Genomic DNA, 24,897 nt, shown 5'->3' with positions numbered 1-24,897 from the left:
ATTTTCGGCCACGTGGGCCAGCCGTTTATCTCTGTGAGCTTAGTGCTGCCACAACTTTACCGTTTGGTCAGCACAACATCGCTTTTGTCTTTTGAACTGTTCAAATGTTGCCAGGGCCTCTCAAGTGTCCCCAATTCGCGCTTAATTTGTTGTTCTTGTTCAGGCATGCTCTGCAGCCGTCTTGTTTCGAGTGGAACGCCAAGATATCATACTTATCTTCTGCTTATTCATTCGTGAGCTTCACATTTCACTGATGCTTTTTTCACCACTGCAGGTGTTGTCATCTCCTTATGGCACTATTTCCTTTCAACGTGGATTAACATCAATGCAGAGTATGGGGGCTTGTGTTTTGCTGTCCAGAATGGTTCTGAGACCACTGTTGAGAACAAACAGCTATGATCTGCCAAATCAGAGATGGTAACCTTCACTAGTGGGAAGTGTTTGTTGTGTCTGCTCGCAAGTAGACCCTGAGGTAAAACAGTCCTAACTTGGACAATAATTACAAAGCACCTACCTAAGTATGGCATGTCCTAGCAGCCAAGGCTAGGACTTTGTCCGATGGTGTGGACAAACACGACGAGGCAGACCATACCAAGATTGGAAGCATGGTTATTGGACTTCCAAGTAAGGACCCAGGGTCAGACTCTTTGAGGGCCCACGTGACGACGTTCACATGTTGTGTTCCAATACACGGAAATGTTGATGTTCCTTCCTTCCTTGGTCTCTTGTGCAATTCGATTTCTTCACGGTCAGAAGTGTAAGCCCCTCAGGAGAGCCTTTGTGAACGCACTCACACAAACCTTTCACGACAGTGAGATGCCAACATCAATCCTTGAGGGTGACGTCAAAGGAAAATTCAGGACTGCGGACTGACATTCCAACTTTTGTGTGTGATTTTCAGCCTCCCTGAACGAAAGCTTTATGGTCTCAAAATAAAGTGGAACACGTTGGTGATGCGTAGCTGGGTCAAGGGAGGGGCGGGATCCCGGGGTTTCAGTTGTCTTGATTTCGCCCTAGGCTATTCATGGCCCCTGAAAGTCCCTATCTCATTGCGCAGGCTTCGATGTCCTGAGGAAGACTGTCAGCCTAACTGAAACGACTGGTTTTAGTGACAAGTTAATCAAAATTGAGAGAACGTGCCCGGCGAATAAATTTCTCCACGTGCGGCCGGGGGTGCGGATCATCCCGTCATGGCTGCTTAAGGACCAGTCTTGACCTCGGACCAACGTTCAACGTTTTCTAACTAGATCTCTGCACTGTGATATACGTGTTCCTTGATCACATCTCAATCCATGCAAGCGTTTCTGAGCTGTCTGAGGGATCGGAAGCATCAAGACATGTTAAAAGTTTGTCACTGCAGGTCCACAGCCTTCGGATGCCAGGACACCCAGAACTTAATTACTTGAATCTTGAGAAGTACTGTGGCCGGATATTACTGTGGCCTGTTTGTCTGACCATTGACCATGTTGTTCGCTGTGTTGGCATCATGACGTGGAAGTATCCTAGGTCAAGCAACTTTGAAAATAGGATATAAAAGCCCCATCCACTTGGAGGGCCCTCAATTTGTGTGCATCAACAAATTCGCCTCCGCTTAAGCAGAAGACATGCGAATTCAGGCCATATGGTGCCCACGATCGAAAAGTACAAAAGTACAAAAGTATATAAAGCTTCTCATCTAAGACCTGGGCTAATCGCATAGGTCGTTGCCAAGTGGAAGCCACCCCACAGCAGCCCTGAGATGACCTTTTCTACACCAGGGTTGACTACCTGCAGAACACAGGGTGCGCTTTTTCACAAAGTAGGCTCGGGCTCAGCTTCTCAAACTAGTCGACCACACCTGTTCTTCGGCAATGCTCATTGGGGCAAGACGAATTCTAACTTTCGCCGTGAGCTCATATGTGCCTAAAGGCATCAAACTCGGGTAAATTTCAGTTCAGCGCCTGGATTACAATCACCGATGCTCGGTAATACTCAAGGGATCCTAGGATGCGAGAAGCAATGAGCATGTATTCGAGAAGCTGTTGGAAAGTGATATTGTCAACCGCTCAGCGTTCGTTAACGTGGAAGTGACGCCGTCAGCAGAACTCTGAACTTAAGGTGAATTTTGAGAACATCATGTTGCCGGTATAGTTAAGGACGTTGGAAGATGTTCTCGATCTCATCTAAGCTTGAACAACCATGGTGGCATTGCTATTACACGTCGGCTTGGGAAATCTACCCTAGGGTACACTGCCACAGTAAGCGCCTCTAAGCAATTGTGAAAAGACTTGGGATTAACGAGGTCTGAAAAGCGGGGACGACATTGCCATTTTTGTTGCTGGCAAGAGAGGAAACAGTATTCCTTCAACCGCCCAGATTGGCAGTTGCTCGTTCAGCAGAGTTTCGGTGTGTATCAGGCGCAGGTGTTAACTCTTCCTTGTTCCACTGAGGCACTTTCAAGGCGATCAAATCGTGTATCTCATGATCTCGGATGGTGGCAGATTCGAGTTGGGATTCGCGGTAAGGGGGTCTGATTTCAAGTCTGCCTCATTTTCTATGGTAATCTCACGCTCTCTGTTGATCAACTTGGCTTTAAGTGGTTGGAGTAAGCCCTGGTGTCTCCAAGTTTTGAGCGCAGTTACCCAGCGAAATAACATTGGCCTGAGATAGTAACTATATGCGTTGCGGCGGCGGGACGGTGAACCAGGAGAAGCTTTTATCACGCGCACGGTGGAACCTGACTTTGGCATGATTTCTCAGGGCCCCATGCCGTGGGTATCACACAACTTGAAGACAAGAGTCTCGCCGTCATGTATTCTTCAGTGCGCCATATTTCCAAAAGCAACGCTGTTCAGCGGAAAAATGCTCCAAGGCGGGTTTTAGGAGAAAGATGTGTCTGGCGGGAACAGGCGGGAGTTGCGAAGCGAACAGGTGCACAATCGAGAATCGAACCAGTTGACAAGAGGGCAGACAGTGTCCTCCTTAATACCACCAAGTATTTAGCCAGTGGGTTTGGGCTTAGAAGAGAACTCCGTAAGATACGCTGTCAAAGTATCAACCGCTCTGTTGGTTCTCAAAGTTTCAAGGGCGTGGCCTGTCACCCGTCTCGGTTTGGCTTTTGTGTCACAAGTGTGGGCGACGGCGGCGGCGGCGGCGGCCAGCGGCGTATTTCGGCCGACGGCAATGCTCGCTTTCCCCCACCTAAGGTACACGATTCGGACGACCATCTCTCAATGACAGGCATCGATTCTATGGAAGGCCTGGGCTCCATCATGTGCGGTTTGAGGCGTGCATCATGTCGTGGCCACTTGAGCACGCTGAGATGGGCTTTGGCCCTCGCTCCTTGTCGAGCTGCTCCAGTGGGCTGGCTCTTGGTGTTTCTTCTTCCATGTTACAGTCACTGCTGAGTGAAACAAATGCTCGATTTCTTCCTGATTGGCCAATCGCTGCCATGAGTATGCATTGGCCCACAATGGTGGTATTAAACCGGGGAAATTACACAGAAAGTGTCCCAACTGTAGTGGTTTTAGCTGGCAGGTCTGCAGTCAGGCAAAGCACACAAGTTTTCGTGACAAGCTCCTGCCGAGCGGAGAAGCCACTGCTTCGACTGTTGTATTAGCTGAAACGGCTGCGATGGGTGATGTCTGATCCCTGCGCGAGCCTCAACAGGCCAAGCTTCAGGCTCTCGGAGGGCATCATGTTAGTGCCGCTACCACAGTACCTAGGTACCGGTTAAGTAGGTACTTGAGCTCCCAGGACTAGGACCCGCGGCTTGTCAATAGTAAAAATAGGGATGTCAGGATGCGCCGGCCCCTTGGGTGCTTTCCGAAGACCCGCACCAGATCTTCTCGCTGCTAGATCTACCTGCCAAGAATCCGGATTAAGCTTGTTTCAACGTGCTGGGCTGGTAGAATATTGATAGACCATTGACTGTTCGCTTGGAATGGGCCTCCCTCCTGTTATCGGAATCTCTTGTGTTTTGGACTCTGATGCGAATGGCTGCCCTGACAGTACCCCGGAGAATACGTCTGAAGTATTATTTTCCCTGTTTGGGGCGGAGCTACTCATGGCAAGGAGAAAACCGGCCCCTTGACCCCAGCAAGCCTAAATAGATCCGGTGCTGTATTCAAACGCGGATGAACTGTGAGGGTTGCGCCCAACATCCATGGATGGCTTTGTCTGACCTGTTGTTGAGACGAATGTTCGAAGGCTGACAGCACGCGTTGCAAGACGCCAAGCCATCCTGGCTAGCCTTGAGATGAAATTTAGATAAAGCAGCAGACATTCCCACCAACCTTTCCTCTTCTCGATAGCCCTCCAGCCTCACCAGGTTCTATTTCTTGTCCGTTCTCCTCTTCCTCTTGATATTTCCTGTCTTTGAGCCGTCTCAAGTACCCCAGGGTTGCTGGTTCCACCCTCCCTTCGTTAGTCCTTAATCACTGAGAGGCTGCCCTTGCCTAAGTGAACCCTCACTGCCAAGATGCGTTGTGTAAACCTAGTCTTTGCCATCGCCCTGACAGGCACCGGGCTCGCTGGGCCGACTCGTCGCGGATTAGATGCTCTTGTTCTCCGGCAGGCCAACGACACAGCTCCTCCTGGGCCTCCTCCGTGAGATAGCCAAGACTGTAAAGTTGCGAAGAGGTTCAAGGACGAGGTCGACTAACATGGAGCAGACCAGCAGCTGCGTCCGGCGCCGACGCTCCTCCACCGCCTCCTGCAGTTGCTGTAAGATTACCTCATTCTAACACACACCGCGTCATTGACCAAGCTTGCCGGGTTGGTGGACAACATGGCTGTCAAGACAAGCCAGAGGGCTCCTACATTCCCAAGATCCCATCATCGTTAGACAGCCTCGGAAGTCATCCAGCGCCCCGGTCATGAGATAGTAGCGAAGGCGACTGACGTATATTGTTGTCAGGCCTGCCCTCCACCTCCTCCCCCAGCCGCAGAGGGGGCCGCAGCCGCTGCCCCACCGTGAGTACCTCCTTCCCACATGATCCGCAAAGGTTGTGTTTCACGGGTGAAGTCCATCGGAGCTGCCTCGAAAGCAGTCAACCTGGAAAGAGCCATCCTGCAGGGTATTTGCCTCCAGCGCCGCTCGCTAACTCGGAGTCATCAAGACCACCGCCTCCAGGTGCCATGGCCCCTCCACCGTAAGATATAGCCATCCTGAACTCTGAGCTTGCGAACCGTCGTAAGGATCATGTCGACTTATGAGGAACAGACCCCCGGTTGCGCCAGGCGCTGCGATGGTGCCACCCCCGTGAGTACCTATCTCCAAGCCATAAGGCCCACAAATCGTCCGCCTCTCGAATGAGGCCCATTTCAGCTAGAGTTGCCTCTGTGGTCTCGATATGCCTTTCTTCCCATCCTTTGCTAACCACCGGGTTGGTGTCTACCAGGCCCGGCGCCCCTCCAGTTCCTCCGCAAGCGTAAGTACACTCTGGATTATTGACACTTCTTAACCTGATGCGTGGACAAGTATACATATGTAATATTGGAACTGACCTTCATACAGACCGGCTGCCGCTTCTGGATCCCCTCAAGCTCCGCCCGCCCCGTGAGCGCGCTCCCAGCTATCTTTGCCTGTCGAAAGACTCATGATCCGGTGTGGCTGACTGAAAGTTTGTAGACCTGCCGCCGCACCCGCCTCGCCAGCAGCCCCGTAAGCATGCCCGCGACAATCGCTTTTTGCCGGATCCTCCATGGTTGTGTTTACTGACTTTTAAGACCCCCTGGCCCCGCCGTTGTGGCGCCTCGTAAGCATTTCCCTCGAGGACCTCGAATTTGACACCAGGTGCTGACAAAAGGAACCACAGCTCCGCCCCCATGCCCCCCAGCGGCGCCCCCAGCCCCTGCTGCCGTCCCTCGTACGTGAAACTTTTACAGAGAGACATCTCATTAGTATGCACAGGACACTAATGGCGTGCCCAGCCCCACCGCCTGGCCCTCCAGCCCCGACTGGCCCCGGACAGCCAGTTGCCCGTAAGTGAAAGCCATCAAATGATGCACTATATCCTCGCAGTCTACGGCTGTCGTTCGCATCCTTCATCCTCTGGCAGATGAGCAGAAGCTGAAACGATGCCTAGCAGCCCCAGCACCCGCAGAAGCCGTTGGTGCAGCCCCGCCGGCAAAAGGTAAGGGCAAGGCCCGTCGGCGCTCAAGGGAGATCGGACACATCTGAGGTGCTTGAGAGGCCTATGCGGGATCCCATGTAGTATATTTGACGGTTGCTATGTGGCTTGATAACGCCGGCATAAAAAGGGTATGTCACAGATGGTCCTGAGACTGGCTCTGGGGACCATACAGTCATGTTTATTATTACCTAGGTACTTAGTTACAATTTGACATCGTGCTGGTTACGACCGCTGGAAGAGCTGAGAACTGCTTACATTTATGGTTGTTGTCGCTAGGGGTTCGTTGAGTTTAAATTGTGCAAGTAACCTTGATTTCCCTTATAATATAAAGTAATCTTTAGCTTTAATAGGTTATAAGAAGTAACTAATAGAAATCTTTTTAAAAGTTTATAACCTTAAATATAAAGTTCTCCTTCTATTTAAGTTAATATAATAAAGATTTTTAAAAAAATAAAATAAAAAGTAATTATTCATAATATAAAATTAATATAAAAACTTTTAAATACTAGTTATTTAAGTTTATATTAGCTGAAAGACAATAATTCTAAATTTACTAGAATTAGAATATACTATGTCCTTTCCAACTATAGAGATACCTTCTTCTGTACAGAGCAGCACACATGATAACAGGTAAGCTTTGTGCTGAGAAATCCACACGGTATGGACAGCGCGGTCGTGAAGAGAGTCTCATCCCTCCCTGCCCTCAAATCAGCCCCGAAAGGGCTATTTCCAAGATTGAGGCTGTGGTATAAAAGCTGACGCATAAACGCACTTGAGCCAGACCCGGTCCGCGGTCGTTACGGTTAATATCAATTGATCAAGTTCTACCTAGGTATACTGAGAATCTCGGCATTGGTGACCTAGAATCAAAGGGCAGTGGTCTTCAAGTCCACCTTAGGGTGCAAAACATAATTGTCCGTGGCCTCGCGCAAGCTCTTCGGCCCTATGTAATGGCACAGTTGCACTCGTCCGGGATGAGCAGCGTCAGAACATATTTGCCTACTTCAGTAGGTAGCTAGGTACCTAGGTAGTCCGTCTGGGCATGTGGCCCCAGCCTCGTGCCGGAGACAAGGCTGGGAAGCATCGCTCCCCACGTCGCCGCCGGCTAGAATCGTCAAGACGAGTGGTCCAAGGGCTATCTGCTACGGCGAGCCGGCGAAGCAGTCGTACATCGGAGACTAGAATAGCATCAAAATCATCCCTACTTGGGAACGATTATACGCAAGGGGTCCGAGTCAAAAAGCTGGCCCTTCCCCATCAATACACACAAGCTCCCAGCAAGAACCTCGGCAGGTGAGCACCACATCCTCTATCCAAGCACACTGCTGGTAAATTCACAAGAAGCCACGGTGCTATTCCTTTACAGACAACGAGTGTAGCTAGATGAACGGGGTATTATCTCTCCTCGTGGTGGACTTGGGGAATCGTGATTTCCCCTGGGCACGCGTGCATCATTCCGAATCAAGATTCGACACGCCGTGACGAGTGCAAAGGCGGGAGGCATGCGATTGGCTCGATTGTGTATATTTGTCCTCGGCTGCGGGCCATCTGGGCGATGCGTTCTTTGGCATTCAGCCTCTCATGATCACAGGCAGGTCAGAGTCAGACTTCCCACGAGCTCAGCTCCACAAGGATTCGCATTTCCCTATGTACTGATGTTCTCTCCCCTCCTCACAATCCCTCACAGCAGTTGCGCGAGGATGGAAAGCAAGATTGCAGGCATTTTATCCTTTCGCCGAAGGACCCGTCCGTTAATGACCACCGTATTGCCGTGTAGAAAAGTTCGTGAGAATCCGCCGCAGAGACCAAAAGACGATAGTTTTTGACAAGCACGTTGTGTTGTTTGCGATCCCCGCTTAGAAGACAAGGGCGGCACCCTTGGTCTTCTTGTCACCACCCAGCTCGAAGTGCTTGCATCGCTTCAGGGCGAGTTGCAGCTTGGTCTTGCAGGAGGAGCACTCGAGACGCAGCACAACCTTCTTTGTGGTCTTGGCCTTCTTGTGGAAGACAGGCTTCGTCTGACCACCGAAACCGGATTGCTTCCTGTGATCGGTAGTGGTTAGCACTTGGTGTCCATGATGTCCGCGGCGTCGGTTCGTTCGGGCGTCGGTCGTCGAGCTCAAGGTCGTCGCGGGATCGTGATTGGAGTCGTTGGCACATACCGGTCGTAACGTCTCTTACCCTGGGCGAACAGGGAGGCCTTGCCAGCCTTGTCTGCGGGTTGTCAGCATCTCCGTCGCCCACTGGCTTCATCCTCGATTGCCATCGGCTACTCACACTGCGTGACCTTGTGCAGGGTGTGCTTCTTGCAGTCCTTGCCCTTGCAGTAGCTGAATACCTCCGTCAGCATTGGTCCTGGTCTTTGGTACCGTGATCCGAAGCCGCCCGCGCCGCGAGGAGTGCGTCCGGCCCATTCAAATGCGTCGGCGAACCAGTCCATCCATCTCTTCCAAGCATAGCCCTATCAAGGCATGATGCCCGAGGTGCCGCCCATGTTTTCAGATGCATCAGGTACGTGCGGCGGTTCGGTCGTTCGCTTTGTTTTGATCTCGCGGAGCGGGCGGGGCAGGTCGTTGGCGGGAGTCAACTCACGTCTTCCTGGTCTTGGGAATGTTCACCTGGAAGCCAGAGAGTCAGCAAGGCAATCCAAAAGAATAGAATCATGTCGAGGACCGTACCATCTTGTCGGTATTGACGGGATGCCGGCTTCAACAGTCGTTGGGTGGTGATGTTACGGGGTGGGTTGTCGACGAGAAAAGGCGCGGTCAGTCAGTCGCTAAGGTTTTGGCCGGATTTCTCGAGTGAGAGAGAGTGCCAGGGTGGATTTTCGTGCGCCGATTTTTCTGCACCGCCACAGCCTCATGCGCCACCGCTAGCGAAGGAGAAGCGGTCAACCCTTTTTGGTTTTCTGCCCGCCGCACCCGCTTGCACGTTGCCCGTTGCCCGCACGCAGCGATTCATGAACCTCGCATCCTGGACCGTCAGACCGTGTAGGTTCTGTCTGCATCACTATGGACTCGTCCCCGAGAGCCGAGTCCAATTGTACATATTACTTCAACGGTCACTACCCTTCCTATCATTATCACTGCTTGCCTCCAGCTGCGGTGGTCTCGGTCCAAAGGTCCTGGCCCGACCCGGAAAAGACATCTTTGAGACATCTGGACCGAAGCATTAGCTCCCCCAGTTGCTGATGCGATCAAGACACAAGTCGGTTGCTCGGCTGGTCTAGCCGTCATGGACCAATCTCGTCAGACACGGCGCGGGGTGATGAGAGACGGCGCGTCGGTAAGCATTGAATGATCCCACCGCTCTGCCGGGTTGCAGGGCCCCCGTCGACCTGGCGCCCGGGGGCTGAGGGCTTGTTAGCCCAATTCTGTCTTTTACCCGACAATGCGAGTGGGCACGATGTCACGGTCATTCCCACCGCCGTCCTAACATTCGCGTGGCGTGGATATCGAAGGATTTATAGCGTCCTTGGCGTACCCTGATGCCTAGGGATTCTCATTATACAAATTCAACCGCATCTCCTGCCCGAAGGCACACTTCATAGGATATGTGAGCTTCACGGGACGTGCAGCTGCTTCCGTGAGTGCAGCGGCATCATCATCATCATCACCACCATGGGCCTCACTCTCCCCTCGCTGCGCCGCGCCACGCTAGTGCTTTTGTCCCTGGCCGTTGTTTCAGGGGCATCTGCCGACTGCAGCCCGAGTGCATCGTCGTTTGACTTCGTAAGACGTCCTATTTGCCATACCCCCTTTTCCCTTTCCCTGTTGCCCAAAGACCTTGACCGATCCCTCTAGTGCTGACCCTCACCAGATCATCGTTGGCGGTGGCACCGCTGGCCTGGCGTTGGCAACAAGACTCAGCCAAGGACTGCCCGACGACTGCATCCTCGTCGTCGAAGCCGGCTCGCCCGCTCCGGATGAGCTCGGCATCAATGTGCCGGGAAGGAAGGGGAGCACCCTTGGAGGCAGATACGACTGGAACTTTACAACCACACCTCAACCAGGCCTGAACAGCCGGCGCATCTCTGCGAATCGGGGCAGGGTGCTGGGTGGAACCTCGGCCCTCAACCTCATGACATGGGACCGCGGAAGCGTTCCTGACTATGATGCGTGGGAGGCTCTGGGTAATCCAGGGTGGAACTTTGAAAACTTCATCTCCGCCATGCTCAAGGTCGAAACCTTCGACCGCACGAACAATCAGTATGGAGATGAAGGTGTGGGCTCCGACGGGCCTATCCAAACTCTCATCAACCGCTTCGTGCCCCCTCAGCAAGTCGGGTTCATCCCAGCACTCGAGAGCCTGGGCGTACCGAACAACCTCAACTCGCTTGGCGGCGACCCTCTCGGTGTCATGCTTCAGCCCAGTAATATCCGCGAGTCAAACTACACGCGGTCTTATGCTGTCGACTACCTTTCTCTTGCGGGCCCGAATCTGGTTATCTGGAATGACACGGTAGTTTCGAACATCGTGTTGAACAAGATCAACGGGTCAGACTCTCTGGCTGCCACAGCTGTGAATATCGGCGGAAACACCGTGGAGGCCGTGAAAGAGGTCATTCTGTCGACGGGTGCCTTCCAGACGCCAACCCTGTTGGAGCTGTCCGGTATTGGAGACCCATCAGTCCTCGCTGCAGCTGGGATCGACACCCAGCTTGAGCTGCCTGGTGTTGGATCGAATCTGCAGGACCATCTCCGCATACAGAACTCGTACAAACTGAAGCCGAACTACACCATCGCATTTGATGAGCTTCGGACCAATGCCACATACGCGGCGCAGCAACTGGCTTTGTGGCAAGACAACCAGTACTCGGCATACGACTACACTGGAAGCGGCTATGCCTACCTCACCTGGGCCCAGGCACTCGGCAATGCCTCCTGGGAGCTTGTGGATCTCGCCAGACATGTGGCGGACCCGAACAGCAAGGTCGACCAGCACAAGCTAGCATATCTCACCTCCGATCTGAGCTCGCAGGTCCCCGAGGTCGAGTTCATCTTCTCAGATGGCTACACCGGAGTGAAGGGAGCACCGCCAGTCGGCTCGGCCGACTATGACTCGCACTTCTTCACGCTCATAGGGGTCATACAGCACCCATTCTCCAAGGGCAGTGTCCACATCAACGCCTCCGACCCGACTGGCAAGCCCATAATCAACCCCAACTACGTGTCCAACCCGTACGACCTCCGGGCTGTCGTGGAAGCCGCCAAGCTCAGCCGCAAGATTGCCCAAAGCGCCGGTCTAGCCGAGGCCTGGTCGGATGAGTACGAGCCTGGGTTTAATCTGGTAACAACAGAGGCTGCTTGGGAGCAGTTCGCGAGAAACACGACGCTGAGCATCTACCATCCGCTCGGCACGTGTGCCATGCTTCCAAAGGAGGATGGAGGCGTGGTGTCGCCGGATTTGGTGGTTTATGGCACTTCGAACCTGCGCGTTGTTGATGCGTCGGTCATCCCTGTCCAGCCGTCAGGTCACATCCAGACCATGGTGTATGGCATCGCGGAGCTGGCTGCGGGCAGGATCGTTGAGCGGTACTCCAAGGCTTAAGAGCACGCTTGATGTTCCGGAGCTTCACTTTAGAACAGGTGGTATGACATCTTCCGCAGCCATCTGCCGCGGAACTCTCAGATCTCAGTAGGGGCGGTTTCGTTCTTAATCCCCATACATATAAAGTATGCGGCACCCTCATACACTGTCACTTCTCAGTAACAATAAATGAGCGGAACAATTCCGCCCGGTTCACAAGTTGACCTCCTTCAATCGCATTTACATTGGCCGGCATCGTTCTTCAGGTCTTGCCACCTGTCAGACTTGACATTGCTATGCAATTTCCTGCTCTTCTCCGTCTCCACGGCTACGCGAATTGTAGTGCCGGGTTGATCCGCATCGGACATGGCAGGATACCCGGGGGCCTGGACCAACAGCTACATCTGCACAACCCCACGTCCTCGCTCGCGGAGTTAGAGGGGTTGTACCATTCGCCCGTTCCCTGGCAGGCTTCCCTCTGATAGGAGCGTCGATGAAAATTAATAGGAGCGTGGCATCGTATCGTTCCCCAAGACCCAGCGCTCATTCGAAAATCAATGCCAACCTTAGAAGGCAAAGCCTCCCAGAACCTGACTATGCTGCCATCCCACGGCACGAGATGCCTGAGATTGGCGAGGTTGCCAGGTGCAGGGGTGTCATCGCATCATGCAGAGCTGTAGGCATTGCATCCGGGGTCACACCGGCCTTACGAAGAGGTTGTCCTACCCTGGCCTGCCTCGGTACCCAGCGAGCTGCGTCGAGGTGTTGGTTGCTAGGTTTTTTCATGACCGTTAAACTTTCTTGATCGCTGGCTGTTGGGTCTTAACGATCCCATCACATTTGTCCAAGTTCTTCTCTGGTCCTTTCTCGAGCAGGACGCGCTTGTTCTGTGCTTGTGGACGAGTGATCCAATCCACGCTCCGCGTTTAATCCTTCAGGATTCTGGACTAAGACGTGGCAGCCGCGATAGTTCTGACACACACACACACACACACGTCCAGGCAGGACCATATCACAGGCCAAGCGAATTCCAACAACATGGCGTTGTCTCTTGAAGGGCTTATCACAGTGGCAATCCTTAGAGAAGTTGGTGGGCACTTCCCTTGAAACTAGGTGTGGGCTTTCCATTGCCAGCCACGCTTATCTCACTCTCCAATCTCAGTACATCGATCACATCATCAACTCAGAATGGACCAGTCAGGCCATGCTGCAACTCCCTCATCTTCTATTGTGCCACAAACATGCATGGGGGTTGCACCATGCACGCAAGCAAATTCTCAAGATTAACGACCGCTGCCTTGGACGATCTCCAACTCGTTGGATGCAACCACAATACTGCCATTCCCATTGGCTGTCATTTGTTGTGCAGAACCAACAGCCATAAGCGTCATCTCGAGAGGCAGGCTGTCCCATGCCCGCAGCAAAGCCGAAAAAGCCCTCGTTTATGCCGTGCGACCCTATTGGCCAGACAGCCCAGCTCCGGCGCCTACCTGCGTTCACAGTATGTGCGATCCATACTCTCGGGTTCAAAGGGCGCTGGTCATTTGCGAGACCACAACCAGATGCCACATCGCCCGCATTATCACCCACCACATATCCCCCCCTTGCCCGCTTAAGCAGCCAGTTGCAGCTCATGTGATGATCCCCCTCGCTTCTTGGGAGGCTTTGATCTGCGCCCTTCCAGTGAAGGCCGTGATGTGGATTCAATGTCTAATTTTCCCTAAACTTGGTAATGTCCTCAGTCTCTTTTGGGCAGGGAGGCACAGGCCAAAGCCGATGCTTGATCTCACTCTGTGCTAGCCTGACTGTAACTTTACTGTGCTGTTGTGCTCTTGACGGTGAGCTACCAAGTCAGTAGCTGGACAGCACTGCGCCACGGCAGCATTATTGTTGGTCGAGGTGCAGTAGTCTCACCAGACCTGTTGGTGAAGAACTGATCTGTAGCATTGTCCCATGCCGATTAAGCGCCGCGACTGGGTTTACAAGCCCGGGGCCTTGACCAACATGTTCCTGCACACCTCTCTCCGGGTCTTAGCTCTTGGGACAAGCCTTTGGGGGTCCCTTCGGCCCGTTATAACTACCACAGAGCCCGGCACTCGATCAAACTAGCCGATGCCCTGTTCCACCCGCTGCCTCTTTCCTCCCATGTCTCTGTGGCACCCTGCCCGTCGACAACTTCCACCAGCTGTCGCCCATCATGGCGAGTTCTGGCACAGGTGACTGCACCTTGGCGACCTGCCCGGTCGAGGAGGGCTGGCTGTCCAGCCCCCCACCGGTGGAGGGCACGGCTTTCCTGCTGGCCGCGTTCGCGACACTGGTCCCGGTCAACCTTTGGATCGGGGCAAGAAGCAGGACGGCTGTGTACAGCTTGAGCTTGAGCTTGGGTCTCCTCCTGGAGGTCCTGGGGTACTCCGGGATGCTCCTGCTCCGGCAAAACCTCGCCAGCAAGTCTTTCTTCGTCCTGTCTCTGATCGGGACCGCTGTGGGCCCGACACTGATCACGGCCGCCATCTACGCCATCCTGCCACACATCTTGGCCATCTACGGAAGCGATCTGAGCATACCGCTAGAGCCCCTCTGGCTCAACTACTTTTTCCTCGCGTTTGACGTCTTCACCATTGCGTTCCAGGTCGTGGGCTGCGTCTTTGCGGCCGGGGGACACAATAGGGTCGAGGTGAGCATTACTACTTTGGCGAGACTGAGCTTATAAATCGAAGCCATGGATTGACCCCTTTCAAGATCCAACAGGGTGTTAACGTGCTCATTGTTGGTTTCGCGATCCAAATCTTGAGCTTGGTGGGGTTCTTTGGATTATACTTCTGGTTTATGTCTCGGGTATTCCGCCATCGAGAGATCCTCGATCCTCGCTTTTGTAGCGTCTACCTGTCCGCAAGGTTCAAGACGGCGCTTTTGTGTAAGTTCAGTGTTCGACAGTAAAGTTTAGAATTTGAAACGGCATATTCACACGCACCACTCGTTCTCCTCCCTCTCTCTCCTCAACCTCGCGGTGTGCAGTATACTTCCAGCTAACCGTCATGCTACAACAAAGTTACGCAACTCGCTTTGGCTCTGATCCTCGCACGGACGGTCGCCCGAATAATCCAAATATCCGGCGGCCTAGCTTCGGCTTCGTCCCAGTCCCACACCTTCACCCTCGTGCTCGACGGCGCCCTTGTCCTCGTCGCGGCTATAATAGTCACGGTATTCCCGCCCGGCCCAACGTTTGGTCGGGCGTGGGGCACGACATCACCGTCCAAGAAGAAAGCCCGGCGCCATCACCTCGCACACCTTAATCATCCCGCGCAGCGGAGCCCTGGGTCGCCACTCCTCACTATGCGCCCCAGCCCCGCCGCATCACCGAACGAATATCGGTTTGGATATAACGCTGCCAACAACAACAACAACAACAACAAAGAGCCCCGCTCGCCGCCGCCGTCCGTCACCACGGACGCAGGCTCGATGGGGCAGTCGGGCCTTTGCGGAACCGGTCGCTACTCGCACAGACGGCAGGCGGCTGCGCAGCCGATGGGCGCCGCGGCGCCGCCGCCGTATGAGAGGCCGCTAGGCAACATTACTCGCGTGCCGTTCGTGCCGCCCCGGGCCCTGACACTGAGCCAGCAGTATGGAAATGGTCAGATTGTGGAGTCGGAGGTGACGATCGCGCATGGGAGTGATGGGTCCAAGACGGGCGGGTCTGCCGGCTCGGGCGGAGGGCCCAGTGGGAGGACAAGGACGAGGAGCTCGCCGCGGAGTGGGGACGCCATGGTGCAGCATGACTCTATCTGGTAACGGCGTTGGTGAGCCGGTGGTACGGGAGCACCTGGCACCCGGCCTCCTCGCATCGGAGTCCACGAGTTCTTTCTATATCCGATTTCTATATCCGGATCGGCATGGAGCAGTGTTTTGGCCGGCCTTTTTTTTTGTCTTTTCTTTTCTTTTTTTTAAACAGGCGTTGTAGGCTTGGACTCGGTGTTGAAGCGTTTCTTGGTTACTCAGATCGAGCCCGGGGGTCTTGTAGGCCCAGAAGGGAGGCTTTGTTCAGATTGGTAGTAATTCCCTTCGAGGCGGCCCAATTTCATCATGTTGAAAATCACCCGAAATTACTTTTGCTGAAATGCCACAAATTACGCTCGATTGATCGCAGACCAACCAAACAGCCCATCCATTGCATTGTATGTGGAGGGGAAATTTTATTCGGTTGAAAAAGTCAGTTGCATTGCATGTACATGTGAAGAATTGATTCCAAGGTTTGTTACTTCAATGTTAGTATCTAGGTACTTAAGTACATTGATTTAGTAGGAAAGGCACTTCGGTAAAAGTGGACATCTGCACGGTTGGTGGGGGTCCTGTCCTTACGGAGGTACAGTCGCCAATAACCAGGGTTAGGTCTAGTATCAACCGCGAAGAGTGACATCACCAGGGACATGCCTGGGACACGACTTCAGAGACCTGGCACGAGACCAAGACATTCCGGTTCTGAACAGTAACCGCAAGGAGACAAAAGTTTGACCATGTACGCACCATTCAGCATCGGATAGTCCAAACGCCAACACAAAAGCCGTGGACCACGCCTTCTGCTCCGCGGCCCTCGATCCCAGGAAGTCTGATCAACCCCGACGCTCCCGGCAGGTTGGCTCGCCCACCTGCTTCCCTGGCATTTCGAGTTCTGACCATTTCCCAGATGCCGAAGTACCCAATCGTACTCGCCCATGGCCTCCTGGGCTTCGCAGAGCTGAAGCTCGCTTGGAACTACCTTCCCCCGATCCACTACTGGCATGGCATCAAGGAGGCCCTGACAGCGAACGGTGCCGAGGTCATCACGGCCACGGTCCCGCCCACGGGAAGCATCGAGGAGCGCTCTGCCAAGCTTCGCGAGAACATCCTGCGAGACTCTCACGGGCGGCCGGTCAACATCATTGCCCATTCTATGGGCGGCCTGGACGCGAGGTATATGATCAGCTATGCTCATAGGCGGCGCGGCCAGCGAGGTGAGAAGCAGGCGCCCTCGAACGATGTCAACGTGCGGTCGCTGGTCACCATCGCCACCCCTCACCACGGCTCTGCCTACGCGGACTACCTCTTCGATCAGATAGGTCCGGACCGCCTGCCTGGGGTCTACGAGGCGTGGAAGCGCACGACGGGGCTCGGTACCGGAGCCTTTTCGCAACTCACCCGCAAGTACATGTCAGAGGAGTTCAACCCAAGGACACCTGACGACCCAGATGTACGATACTTCTCGTACGGCGCAGCCCTGAACCAGAAGCCACCACTCCTCAGTCCATTCCGGGCATCCTTCAACGTGCTAAGCAGGGAGGAAGGGTTAAATGATGGACTGGTCAGCGTGGAGAGCGCCAAATGGGGGACGTACAAGGGCACGCTGGAGAATGTCAGCCATCTTGATCTGATCAACTGGACGAATAGGGTCAGGTGGGCGATGAGGAGACTAACGGGAGAGAAGAATCCGTACGTCAGCCCGCGCACCCCCCCCCCCCCACCTCCAGCTGCGCATCACTTACTTGCGCGCCACGCTAACCATTGACGGTTTGAAGCTTCAATGCCACCGCTTTCTATGTTAAGATCGCGGAAATGCTCAAAGAAGAAGGGTTATAGAGGAGCACGCAGTGTTCATATGGTAATAGACTAATACCCAATTTTCATACTTATGGGCAGACCATAACCTACGTGGCTCCGCGATCTCAAGCAGCAGAGAACCAGATGCCCATATCATTCAGGCCATGTCGTTATTTAATGTTGGTCACAAATCGATGCCAAACAACCCAGGGCCATCACAGATCAGGGTCGGTCAGGTTGTTGCAACTAATGTGCATTTTCCAGATGACATTATCCCCAAACAATACACACAACCTCTATCTTATACGACTCCTGACAATGTCTTCATTCCTTTTCGCAACCCCATCCAGGCAACTGCTCGCCATATCGAAACCGGCCTCAGTACTGGTCTACTCTCGAAAAACGGGAGCACCACAGTCAGATCAAGACTGCTGTCCCTCGCCCCGGCCCTCAACCTTAGAAGAAGGGGACTGGGTCTTGCTAGCTAGAGGCTAGCCCTCGGTACTAGTCCCCGGGGGGGGCAGGTTGGCCTCGTCCACTTGGCGGAGCTTTTGCATGGCGGTCGGGTCGTCAGCGGGCAGCGCGGAAAGGTGCCGCCAGGGGCTCAATTACGAAATGCATTCAGATCATGTATCATAGCTGACTGATAATTTGGCAAGCGGCAATAAAGTCGCGGGTGTCATATCATCTGGTCTGCTCTCTTATCTTATAATTAATATCCTGGCCCATCGCCAACTGTGATTATAACCACCCTGGTGTTCTCTCTTTGTCAGGCTAAGTTGTAGTCTCCGGTTGTTATGGGTTTGTCTTATTTGATCATATTCTGGTTTTCAGGCACAATTAAATAAAAGTCTGCCTGCCTAACAGAAGGAAGGAAAAGGTAGCGAAGCCAAGGAAGAACTTTGGTACTTACCAAGGTAAGCACTCAGCTCCATACTAACAAAATATTGAATGGCACGCTACTGTATATTCTGGTGAGATATCTCCATAGTGTAACCAGTTTCGCTTCTATGCTGTGTAAGTCCAACGACATACATGGCGCGTTCATAATGTAAAATACTACACATGACATCCGAAGTTTCCTCAAAATGGAAAGGATGGGGGGGGTAGAGATCAAACCTCTTGCTCTCATGTAATCTTTCAAGATTGGCTTACGGAATCTGCTGGCGCTTGTCACACTGCGATATTTACTCACATTCGGAAGCGCATCTTTTGATTTTCAAGGCACACAAGTGTAGACTTTTAAAGTTGACCTCGGGAGGTAGTTGCTGATATTTCCACTGTTGTTCCCACCGCATCATGTGGTTTATCATGGTACAGATCAGAAGCCGGGTAATATGGTACATGTACCAGGTGACATGAGCCAAATATTCACGATTCTCTTCCTCATCCAGACCGCCTCCAGCTCATAGTGCTGCCTTGCCCCTGGACTCAAAAGGCAGTAGCAGAACTAACAGACCCGCTGATATAAACAATGCGCCCGACGTATACACCGGTGCGGCAGTGTCTAAATTGGCAAACATTGCGATAATCGGCGCCATGATACCAAAGATGCGGTTGCTGGTAGCAGTCAAGGCATTTCCTGTGCCCCTCTGAGGTGTCGGGAAGAGCTCCGGAGTGAAACCATATAGAACGGCATACATTATGTTGCTCGCGAAGTTCCAGACACAGTTCCAGGCGAGAAGAGTGTTGGAGCTCAGAGCCGTGGTGCTCCCATATAAAAACACACCCGTGAGGACTGTGCTCAGGCTGAGCGCGCCTTTCCGGCCGAACTTGGGCAACTCCACTAGCAGACCGCCTAGCAGGGCACCCGGGACCCCCAACACCGCTATGATAAGGCTGTTGCGGTATGTGATATACGTTGAGCCGTCACCAAAGTCCACGCCCCTCGTTGCCTGTATATAGGGCAGGAAAGCGTTGTAGAGGGGATAGCCCAGGCCGACGAAGGCCCAGACCGCCATTATTATGCCCGTGGAAAGCGCCATCTTTCGCGTTCCGAAGAGCGGCCTGACTCGGCTCAGGCTGACATTTTCCAGGCGTCGTTTGACCGCGGTCGAGGCGCTGGTCTGGGGCACGTAGCCCTGAGGCTCGCAGGCCTTCAGGTCATGGATGGTCAAGGTGCATGCTTCCGAGCGCCCGTTTCGCCGGGCCACCTCGTGCACGATCCGAACAGCTTCCTCGTCGAGCCCCTTTCCCATGAGATACTTGGGGCTTTCTAATGGCGACGTTAGTCCTGCTACAGAGCCTCATGCGTTGCATTCTGGAACACGCCAGAACATGGAAGACGGGGATCCGTGGCAGGTAAAAAGGGTGATGCTTACCGAAGATTGTAAAGCAGACGAACCTGATTGCGAACATGATCAAGGTAATAGCCCCCATTGTAATAACGAAATAACGCCATCCCATGTTCTTGGCGCGGGTGCAGACGTCATCCTGTTGGCATGTCAGGTTACCAAGCAAGGGCCAGGCGATGAGGGTGGCCACCACCTGGGCGATGGCCCAGTCGATGCTGAGAACGGTAAGGAGGTACTGGTGGCTCGCGGGAAGGAACTCCAGAAAGATGGCGCTGTCGACGGGCAGGTTGCCGCCGACGCCGAAGCTCCACAAGGCGGCGAAGACGCCGATGGCGGCAAAGTTTGGGGAGGCGGCCCCGATCATGCCCCAGACAGCCGCAGCGCCGAGGGTGGCGTTGAACCCGATCTTGCGCCCGAAGACGTCGCATCCGAAGCCCCAGAAGATGGCTCCAGCAAGAAGCCCGATGTTCTGTGAGAGACTGAGCAGGGGCGGTCGAGATGCGCTGAACTCGTTCGAGACTGGCGTGAGGATGAGTGAAGTGACGATAGGCCACAGGTTGTCCGATGCCCAACCGAAGCCTACCACGATGAAGAGCTGCCTTTTGACTTGTCAGTGGTTTTTCTTTTTTCCTCTCGACTTCTTCCCCCCCCCCCCTTGTTGAATTCAGGAGCTTTGGGGTTGCCCACCATTGGTACCATCCCATGCCGATGTCCTGGATCTTTCTCGCACACGGGCATGGTTAGTCTCGGCAGTGCCTGGCCAGCCTGGGGCACAGACTCCCAACTCACAGCTCGGTTCAGGACCCTGGCCTTTGCCTCGTACACAGGATCAATCTCTCCCTTGGGGATGGCAGCCTCATTGTCGCTGCCCGTGTTGTCCTGCAGGTACGTGGCCTCGGGCCCCTCAACCGCCTTCTTGTCGTCCATGTCGGTAGCGCGGTTCTTGTCAATGTCCGGCATTGCACCTGAGACTTTGGGTTGCTGTGGTTGAGGCAGATGTCAATCCTCTGGGGCTTTGACTTTTGAGTGGCGTTTGTGGTATCCCACAAGCATGTCTGTCTGGACAGCGACATTTTGTAAGAAGGACGTGATTGCCGTCTGCGCTGCGTCTGCTGATTTGCCCCCCCCCCCCCTCGATTGCTGCTGGTTGGGGTTGCATTAGCGCAAATGTGCAAACGCACTGTGGTTTGCCTTTTCGGTCACCACAACATTACCTAGGTGCGTACTTGAGTAGGTAGTGGCATTGTTTCATCCCTGCTAAATATCGCGCCATTGCACTGGCCCAATGCCTGAGGCTCTCCCCAGCCTCTGTAAGACCTCAACCCAACGAATGTCTCAGCTACCCTGGCAGATCCATCAGCTCGACTACTTCCGGACAGGCTGGACTTGTCCGAGCGTTGGACAGACAATCTTGCCCGCTATCCGAATGAGGCATGATGCCTGCAGGTCAGACATTACTAGGGAGTAATCGACAAGCCATCAATGATACAACCACGACTGGACAAAACGGAAGTGTTTCTTCCATGGCGGTTACGCTGCTGCTGGAAGGTCCTCAGGTTTCTGATAAAAGTACACAAGAAATGCAACCTTCTCCTGTCTGGGTCCAGCTGAAACTCATAATTATGATCAGCTGTATAAATGGTTTGCGGAGGCACCTTGGTAAGGAACCGCGATCATTGGCGTCTTTTCATGCCTTAATCAGAGGTCTACAGGTATTTTACTGGTTCAACCTGTTCATACGATCTAGGACAAGATAAGATTCTACCAATGTCGTCCCCCGGCCAATCCACATTTCATGAGTCCATGTTTCTGGTGTTATAGGTAGTGTCTACACTATTATTTTCGATTCAACTTGTGCGTGCTTGAACAGGACGGTAATGATGAGTACTTAAGTAACTACCATAGGGCTCCATATAGGGCTTCTGCAGACCGTTTTCAAGCCATTACTGTTATGGCCGCATCGGGCTGGGGGCTGAGGTGGGCGACTGGGCGCACGGGCCACCTGCAGCCTCTGAGGCCCTAAGCTCTTCTGACGTTGGAACCCTTAATAAAGGCTTCCTTCCTCCCTTCCTCTCTTTCTTAGACAGACCAGGTATTATTCGAAATTCTACGATTTTGAGCAAGACTTAAGAGCTTCGCCTCTCCTATGTCCCTCCCGTGACAATTACGGGCTGGGGAGTAAGTAAACTAGAAGGCACGACTTCCCTTTTTAAAAGATCTTTTTTAGGAACAGATAGTCTTAAAAGAAAGAAGTCCTTAAAACCTAACTTAAGCCTACACTTTAATATTAGAAGTAGCTAACAAAGGTTTCTTTTCAAGTATTTCTAAATATATTCCTTATTAATTTAAACTCTAAGATATATTTCTATTTATTCTATTTACTTTTTAACTAGTTTTACTTTTATTTTATATATATTTAAAGATATATATAAAGTCTTTATATAGTAACTTACTTTTAAACTTCTTATTTAACTTCTTTTATTTATTTATTTAAAAAGAGTATTTTAAGTGTTTATATATATAAAAGAAGTTTTTTAAAAAAGAAAGTATAATAGTATAATATTATTAAGCTTTATATACTACTTAACCTTTTAAATATTAACTTAAAATTCTAATCTTTTAATTAAACGGTCTTTTTTTTAAGTAGTAATAGGATTTATATTAATTTTAAGTTATATAATAAGGGTTCGAACCCTTTTATTAGAAAATTATTTAGGATTTTTAATTAGAGATATTTTTAAAAGGTTTAAAGTAATATTTAAAGTATAGGAAACCTTTATTTAATAAATGATTAAGAAGTAAATAACTTATTTATCTTATAGCTTAATTTATTCCGTCTAATTTTTAAGCTACTTATAAGGTATAATATACTTTTAAAGTGTTTAAAGCTTTATAAAAGCTTTAAAGAAAGTAATATAATAGTATAATATTATTAAGTCTTATATATTATTTAACTTTTTAAGTATTAATTTAAAATTCTAGTTTTTAATTAAGTAATTCTTTTATAAATAATAGTAGAATTTATATTAAAAGGCTTTAAATAAACCTTTTAATTTTTATTATCTTTTATTTAAAATAATATATTTATATTATTTAATAATAATAATTAATTTATAATAAGTTTAAATTTACTTTAAAGTTTAAAAGTATAAACTAATAATTATTTTTAAAAACTTTATAAAAAGTGTTATAATAAATATTTATAACTATATTATATTAATAATAATTTAATTAAACTTATTAGGTTATTATTTCATTAATAAAGAAAAAAATTAGTAATTAATTACCTCCTTTAATGTGCATTATTTATATTAATAGCTTCCTAAGTTACTAGTATGCCTATGCATAACTTAATAGCCTTATATGTAATGTTGGAAATTTTGCTAACTTTAGAATGTCAAAGATGTCGGCGCATCTGTCCCAAAGAATCGGGGGAAAAAGTGAAAAAAAATATGAAAAAGAACACTGTGTGACTACGATGAGAGCCGACAATTGTAGGACGCGAATACCGCACCTAGGTACTGATGGCGACGGGGTTGTGATGTCCGAACAGCGATGTCCGAACACCGCTGAATACACCATTCCGCCCCTCTTTCCAACTCCGTAGAATGTGTAGAGTGATTACATTGTCAGCTTTTGAGACGCTCCTTTTGGAACTAGAGTCCCCTAGCGGCCCCGCGCAGGAACAACACGGCCACTGCTGCAGATAAGGTAGAATTACAAACCTGGGTATGTACTAAGTACTCACTTGCTCGTGTGTGAATCATTGTGACGCTGTATAAATACCCACTGCAAGGTTGTTATGTTACAACAGGCTTGGGTCGGGTAGATATATTGAGTCCCATGAGTGAAACACACAACCCAGAAGACAAATAAGTGCTTGAGACCGCCATCAACAACAGCAGCACTTGAGAGCAGCATTTATTAGCAATTACCACCATGGTGCAGGAAAGCTACCGCGGATTGGAATGGCAGAGGCGGAATTACCCGCTTCTCAGCCTGGAAGAAGCGAACGAGGTTCTGCGCAGAAGTGAGATGTCTCGGAATCCGGACATTCAGGGCTCTGTCCCTGTCACCCGCTTCGACACCCTGAGGCTCGAGGCGACAAGCCCATGCCAGGACAATTACACTTACGAGACCGCTCATGTCGGCACGGGCTCGCCATGGCATTTCTGGGGGGTCTTTGACGGCCATGCGTGAGTCCAACCTCAACTGATATTGGTAGATGCATCATTGACCTTTCCTGCTCGGCAGCGGCCACCAGACTTCGACTGTGCTCAGCCAGGCGCTCGTCTCGTACGTGGCACGAGAACTCAGGCAGGCAGACAAGGCCGACCCAGCCAGCATCGACAAAGCCATCACGCAAGGATTCGTCAAGCTCGACGACGACATCATCAGGGGGGCTCTGGAGTCCGTGACCAGCGGGGAGACCCGCCCGCGCGCAGAGGTCATCGCCGACATCGCCCCAGCAATCTCAGGCTCTATGGCCGTGCTCGGTGTCTACGACCCGGCCACGTCTGCACTCCGCGTTGCGTCCGTCGGGGACTCACAGGCCGTCCTGGGCGTGTACAAAGGCCCAAGTCCAGATGGCGACCCGTCTCGGCCGACATGGATGGCAGCCCCCCTATCCACCCCCCAGACGCCCGACCGCCCGGACGAGCTCGCCAGCATCCACGACAAGCACCCGGGGGAGCCCGACGCGGACCTGTTCACCCCGGACGGGAGACGCCTGCTCGGCCTGCCCGTCACCAGGGCCTTTGGTGACCACAGGTGGAAATGGCCCGAGGACGCGGTCACGGCGGCACACAAGAAATACTACGCGCCTCCTGGCCGCCCGAATGCGAAGACCCCGCCGTATCTCTCGGCCGAGCCTGAGATCGCCACCGCAACAGTCAAGGCGGGTGACTTTGCCATTCTCGCCACGGGTAAGTGCGCCAGCAATCAAGGTGACCCGTCACAAGACTGACTGACCTGAACACCCCAGACGGCCTGTGGGACACCCTGTCTCCAGACATCGCAGTCCAGTGCCTACAGATGTGGTGCCACGACGGCAGGCTTAACGGCCCCCGTGAGCATCAGGGCACTGCCCAAGACCAGGAGCCAGAGAGCGTAGAGTCCGTGCCTGTTTTCCCCGCCCGCGACGACGAGGCCCCGACGAGGGTGGGCTCTGCTTGGGAGTGGAGGGCCCGGCCCGAGGACCTTGTCGTCCAAGACGACAACGCCGCCACCCACCTTGCGCGGAACGCCCTTGGTGGCAAGCGGAGGGAGCAGTTCTGTACGATCCTGGGGGTGCTGGACCCCCACAAGGACGATGCGCACGACGATACCACGGTCCAGGTTCTGTTCTTTGGCGATAGGGAGTCTCACCGAGTCCAGAACTGAATTTT

At 52.1% G+C, this 24,897-nt stretch overlaps 6 protein-coding genes across 6 annotated transcripts; 4 read left to right on the top strand and 2 right to left on the bottom strand.

The window, feature by feature from the left end:
* Positions 1–7,119: 7,119 nt before the first annotated feature.
* On the bottom strand, positions 7,120–9,062 carry KVR01_001098 (uncharacterized protein). The gene is made up of 5 exons (XM_044793861.1): positions 8,795–9,062; positions 8,709–8,734; positions 8,394–8,446; positions 8,279–8,330; positions 7,120–8,159 (listed from the first exon to the last, which is right to left on the bottom strand). Exons 1-5 carry the CDS (start codon positions 8,795–8,797, stop codon positions 7,973–7,975), a joined length of 321 nt encoding a protein of 106 aa, XP_044649053.1. The 5' UTR covers positions 8,798–9,062; the 3' UTR covers positions 7,120–7,972.
* A 19-nt stretch (positions 9,063–9,081) lies between these two features.
* On the top strand, positions 9,082–12,344 carry KVR01_001896 (uncharacterized protein). The gene is made up of 2 exons (XM_044786571.1): positions 9,082–9,847; positions 9,936–12,344. The coding sequence occupies exons 1-2, from the start codon at positions 9,737–9,739 to the stop codon at positions 11,664–11,666; spliced, it is 1,842 nt and encodes a 613-aa protein (XP_044649851.1). The 5' UTR covers positions 9,082–9,736; the 3' UTR covers positions 11,667–12,344.
* A 1,455-nt stretch (positions 12,345–13,799) lies between these two features.
* On the top strand, positions 13,800–15,734 carry KVR01_001748 (uncharacterized protein). The gene is made up of 3 exons (XM_044785008.1): positions 13,800–14,319; positions 14,385–14,559; positions 14,695–15,734. Exons 1-3 carry the CDS (start codon positions 13,843–13,845, stop codon positions 15,432–15,434), a joined length of 1,392 nt encoding a protein of 463 aa, XP_044649703.1. The 5' UTR covers positions 13,800–13,842; the 3' UTR covers positions 15,435–15,734.
* Positions 15,735–16,071: 337 nt separating this feature from the next.
* Positions 16,072–17,963, top strand: KVR01_001586 (triglyceride lipase). The gene is made up of 3 exons (XM_044789204.1): positions 16,072–16,246; positions 16,327–17,108; positions 17,195–17,963. Exons 2-3 carry the CDS (start codon positions 16,327–16,329, stop codon positions 17,253–17,255), a joined length of 843 nt encoding a protein of 280 aa, XP_044649541.1. The 5' UTR covers positions 16,072–16,246; the 3' UTR covers positions 17,256–17,963.
* A 580-nt stretch (positions 17,964–18,543) lies between these two features.
* KVR01_001273 (uncharacterized protein) lies at positions 18,544–20,623 on the bottom strand. The gene is made up of 4 exons (XM_044784140.1): positions 20,300–20,623; positions 20,198–20,229; positions 19,538–20,109; positions 18,544–19,431 (listed from the first exon to the last, which is right to left on the bottom strand). Exons 1-4 carry the CDS (start codon positions 20,468–20,470, stop codon positions 18,623–18,625), a joined length of 1,584 nt encoding a protein of 527 aa, XP_044649228.1. The 5' UTR covers positions 20,471–20,623; the 3' UTR covers positions 18,544–18,622.
* A 2,826-nt stretch (positions 20,624–23,449) lies between these two features.
* Positions 23,450–24,892, top strand: KVR01_001177 (uncharacterized protein; the record flags this gene model as incomplete). The annotated part of the gene is made up of 3 exons (XM_044785029.1): positions 23,450–23,706; positions 23,765–24,435; positions 24,495–24,892. 3 exons carry the CDS (start codon positions 23,450–23,452, stop codon positions 24,890–24,892), a joined length of 1,326 nt encoding a protein of 441 aa, XP_044649132.1.
* Between the last annotated feature and the right edge of the window lie 5 nt (positions 24,893–24,897).

Source organism: Diaporthe batatas (genome assembly GCF_019321695.1).
Source record: "Diaporthe batatas strain CRI 302-4 chromosome Unknown Contig00002, whole genome shotgun sequence".
NCBI classification, from domain to species: Eukaryota; Fungi; Ascomycota; class Sordariomycetes; order Diaporthales; family Diaporthaceae; genus Diaporthe; species Diaporthe batatas.
Note: the sequence above shows the minus strand (reverse complement) of the source record. Positions and strands in the feature narration are given on the sequence as shown.

Coding starts and splice junctions, on each gene's coding strand:
- KVR01_001098 (XM_044793861.1), bottom strand. Junction 8,331..8,393: donor CCTGCACAAGGTCACGCAGT/GTGAGTAGCCGA, acceptor GACAACCCGCAG/ACAAGGCTGGCAAGGCCTCC. Junction 8,160..8,278: donor GGTAAGAGACGTTACGACCG/GTATGTGCCAAC, acceptor TACCGATCACAG/GAAGCAATCCGGTTTCGGTG.
- KVR01_001896 (XM_044786571.1), top strand. CDS start 9,737: ATGGGCCTCACTCTCCCCTCGCTGCGCCGCGCCACGCTAGTGCTTTTG. Junction 9,848..9,935: donor GTGCATCGTCGTTTGACTTC/GTAAGACGTCCT, acceptor GACCCTCACCAG/ATCATCGTTGGCGGTGGCAC.
- KVR01_001748 (XM_044785008.1), top strand. CDS start 13,843: ATGGCGAGTTCTGGCACAGGTGACTGCACCTTGGCGACCTGCCCGGTC. Junction 14,320..14,384: donor GGGGACACAATAGGGTCGAG/GTGAGCATTACT, acceptor ACCCCTTTCAAG/ATCCAACAGGGTGTTAACGT. Junction 14,560..14,694: donor GTTCAAGACGGCGCTTTTGT/GTAAGTTCAGTG, acceptor GCTACAACAAAG/TTACGCAACTCGCTTTGGCT.
- KVR01_001586 (XM_044789204.1), top strand. CDS start 16,327: ATGCCGAAGTACCCAATCGTACTCGCCCATGGCCTCCTGGGCTTCGCA. Junction 17,109..17,194: donor CTAACGGGAGAGAAGAATCC/GTACGTCAGCCC, acceptor GACGGTTTGAAG/CTTCAATGCCACCGCTTTCT.
- KVR01_001273 (XM_044784140.1), bottom strand. CDS start 20,470: ATGCCGGACATTGACAAGAACCGCGCTACCGACATGGACGACAAGAAG. Junction 20,230..20,299: donor CCAGGGTCCTGAACCGAGCT/GTGAGTTGGGAG, acceptor TGTGCGAGAAAG/ATCCAGGACATCGGCATGGG. Junction 20,110..20,197: donor GGCATGGGATGGTACCAATG/GTGGGCAACCCC, acceptor ACAAGTCAAAAG/GCAGCTCTTCATCGTGGTAG.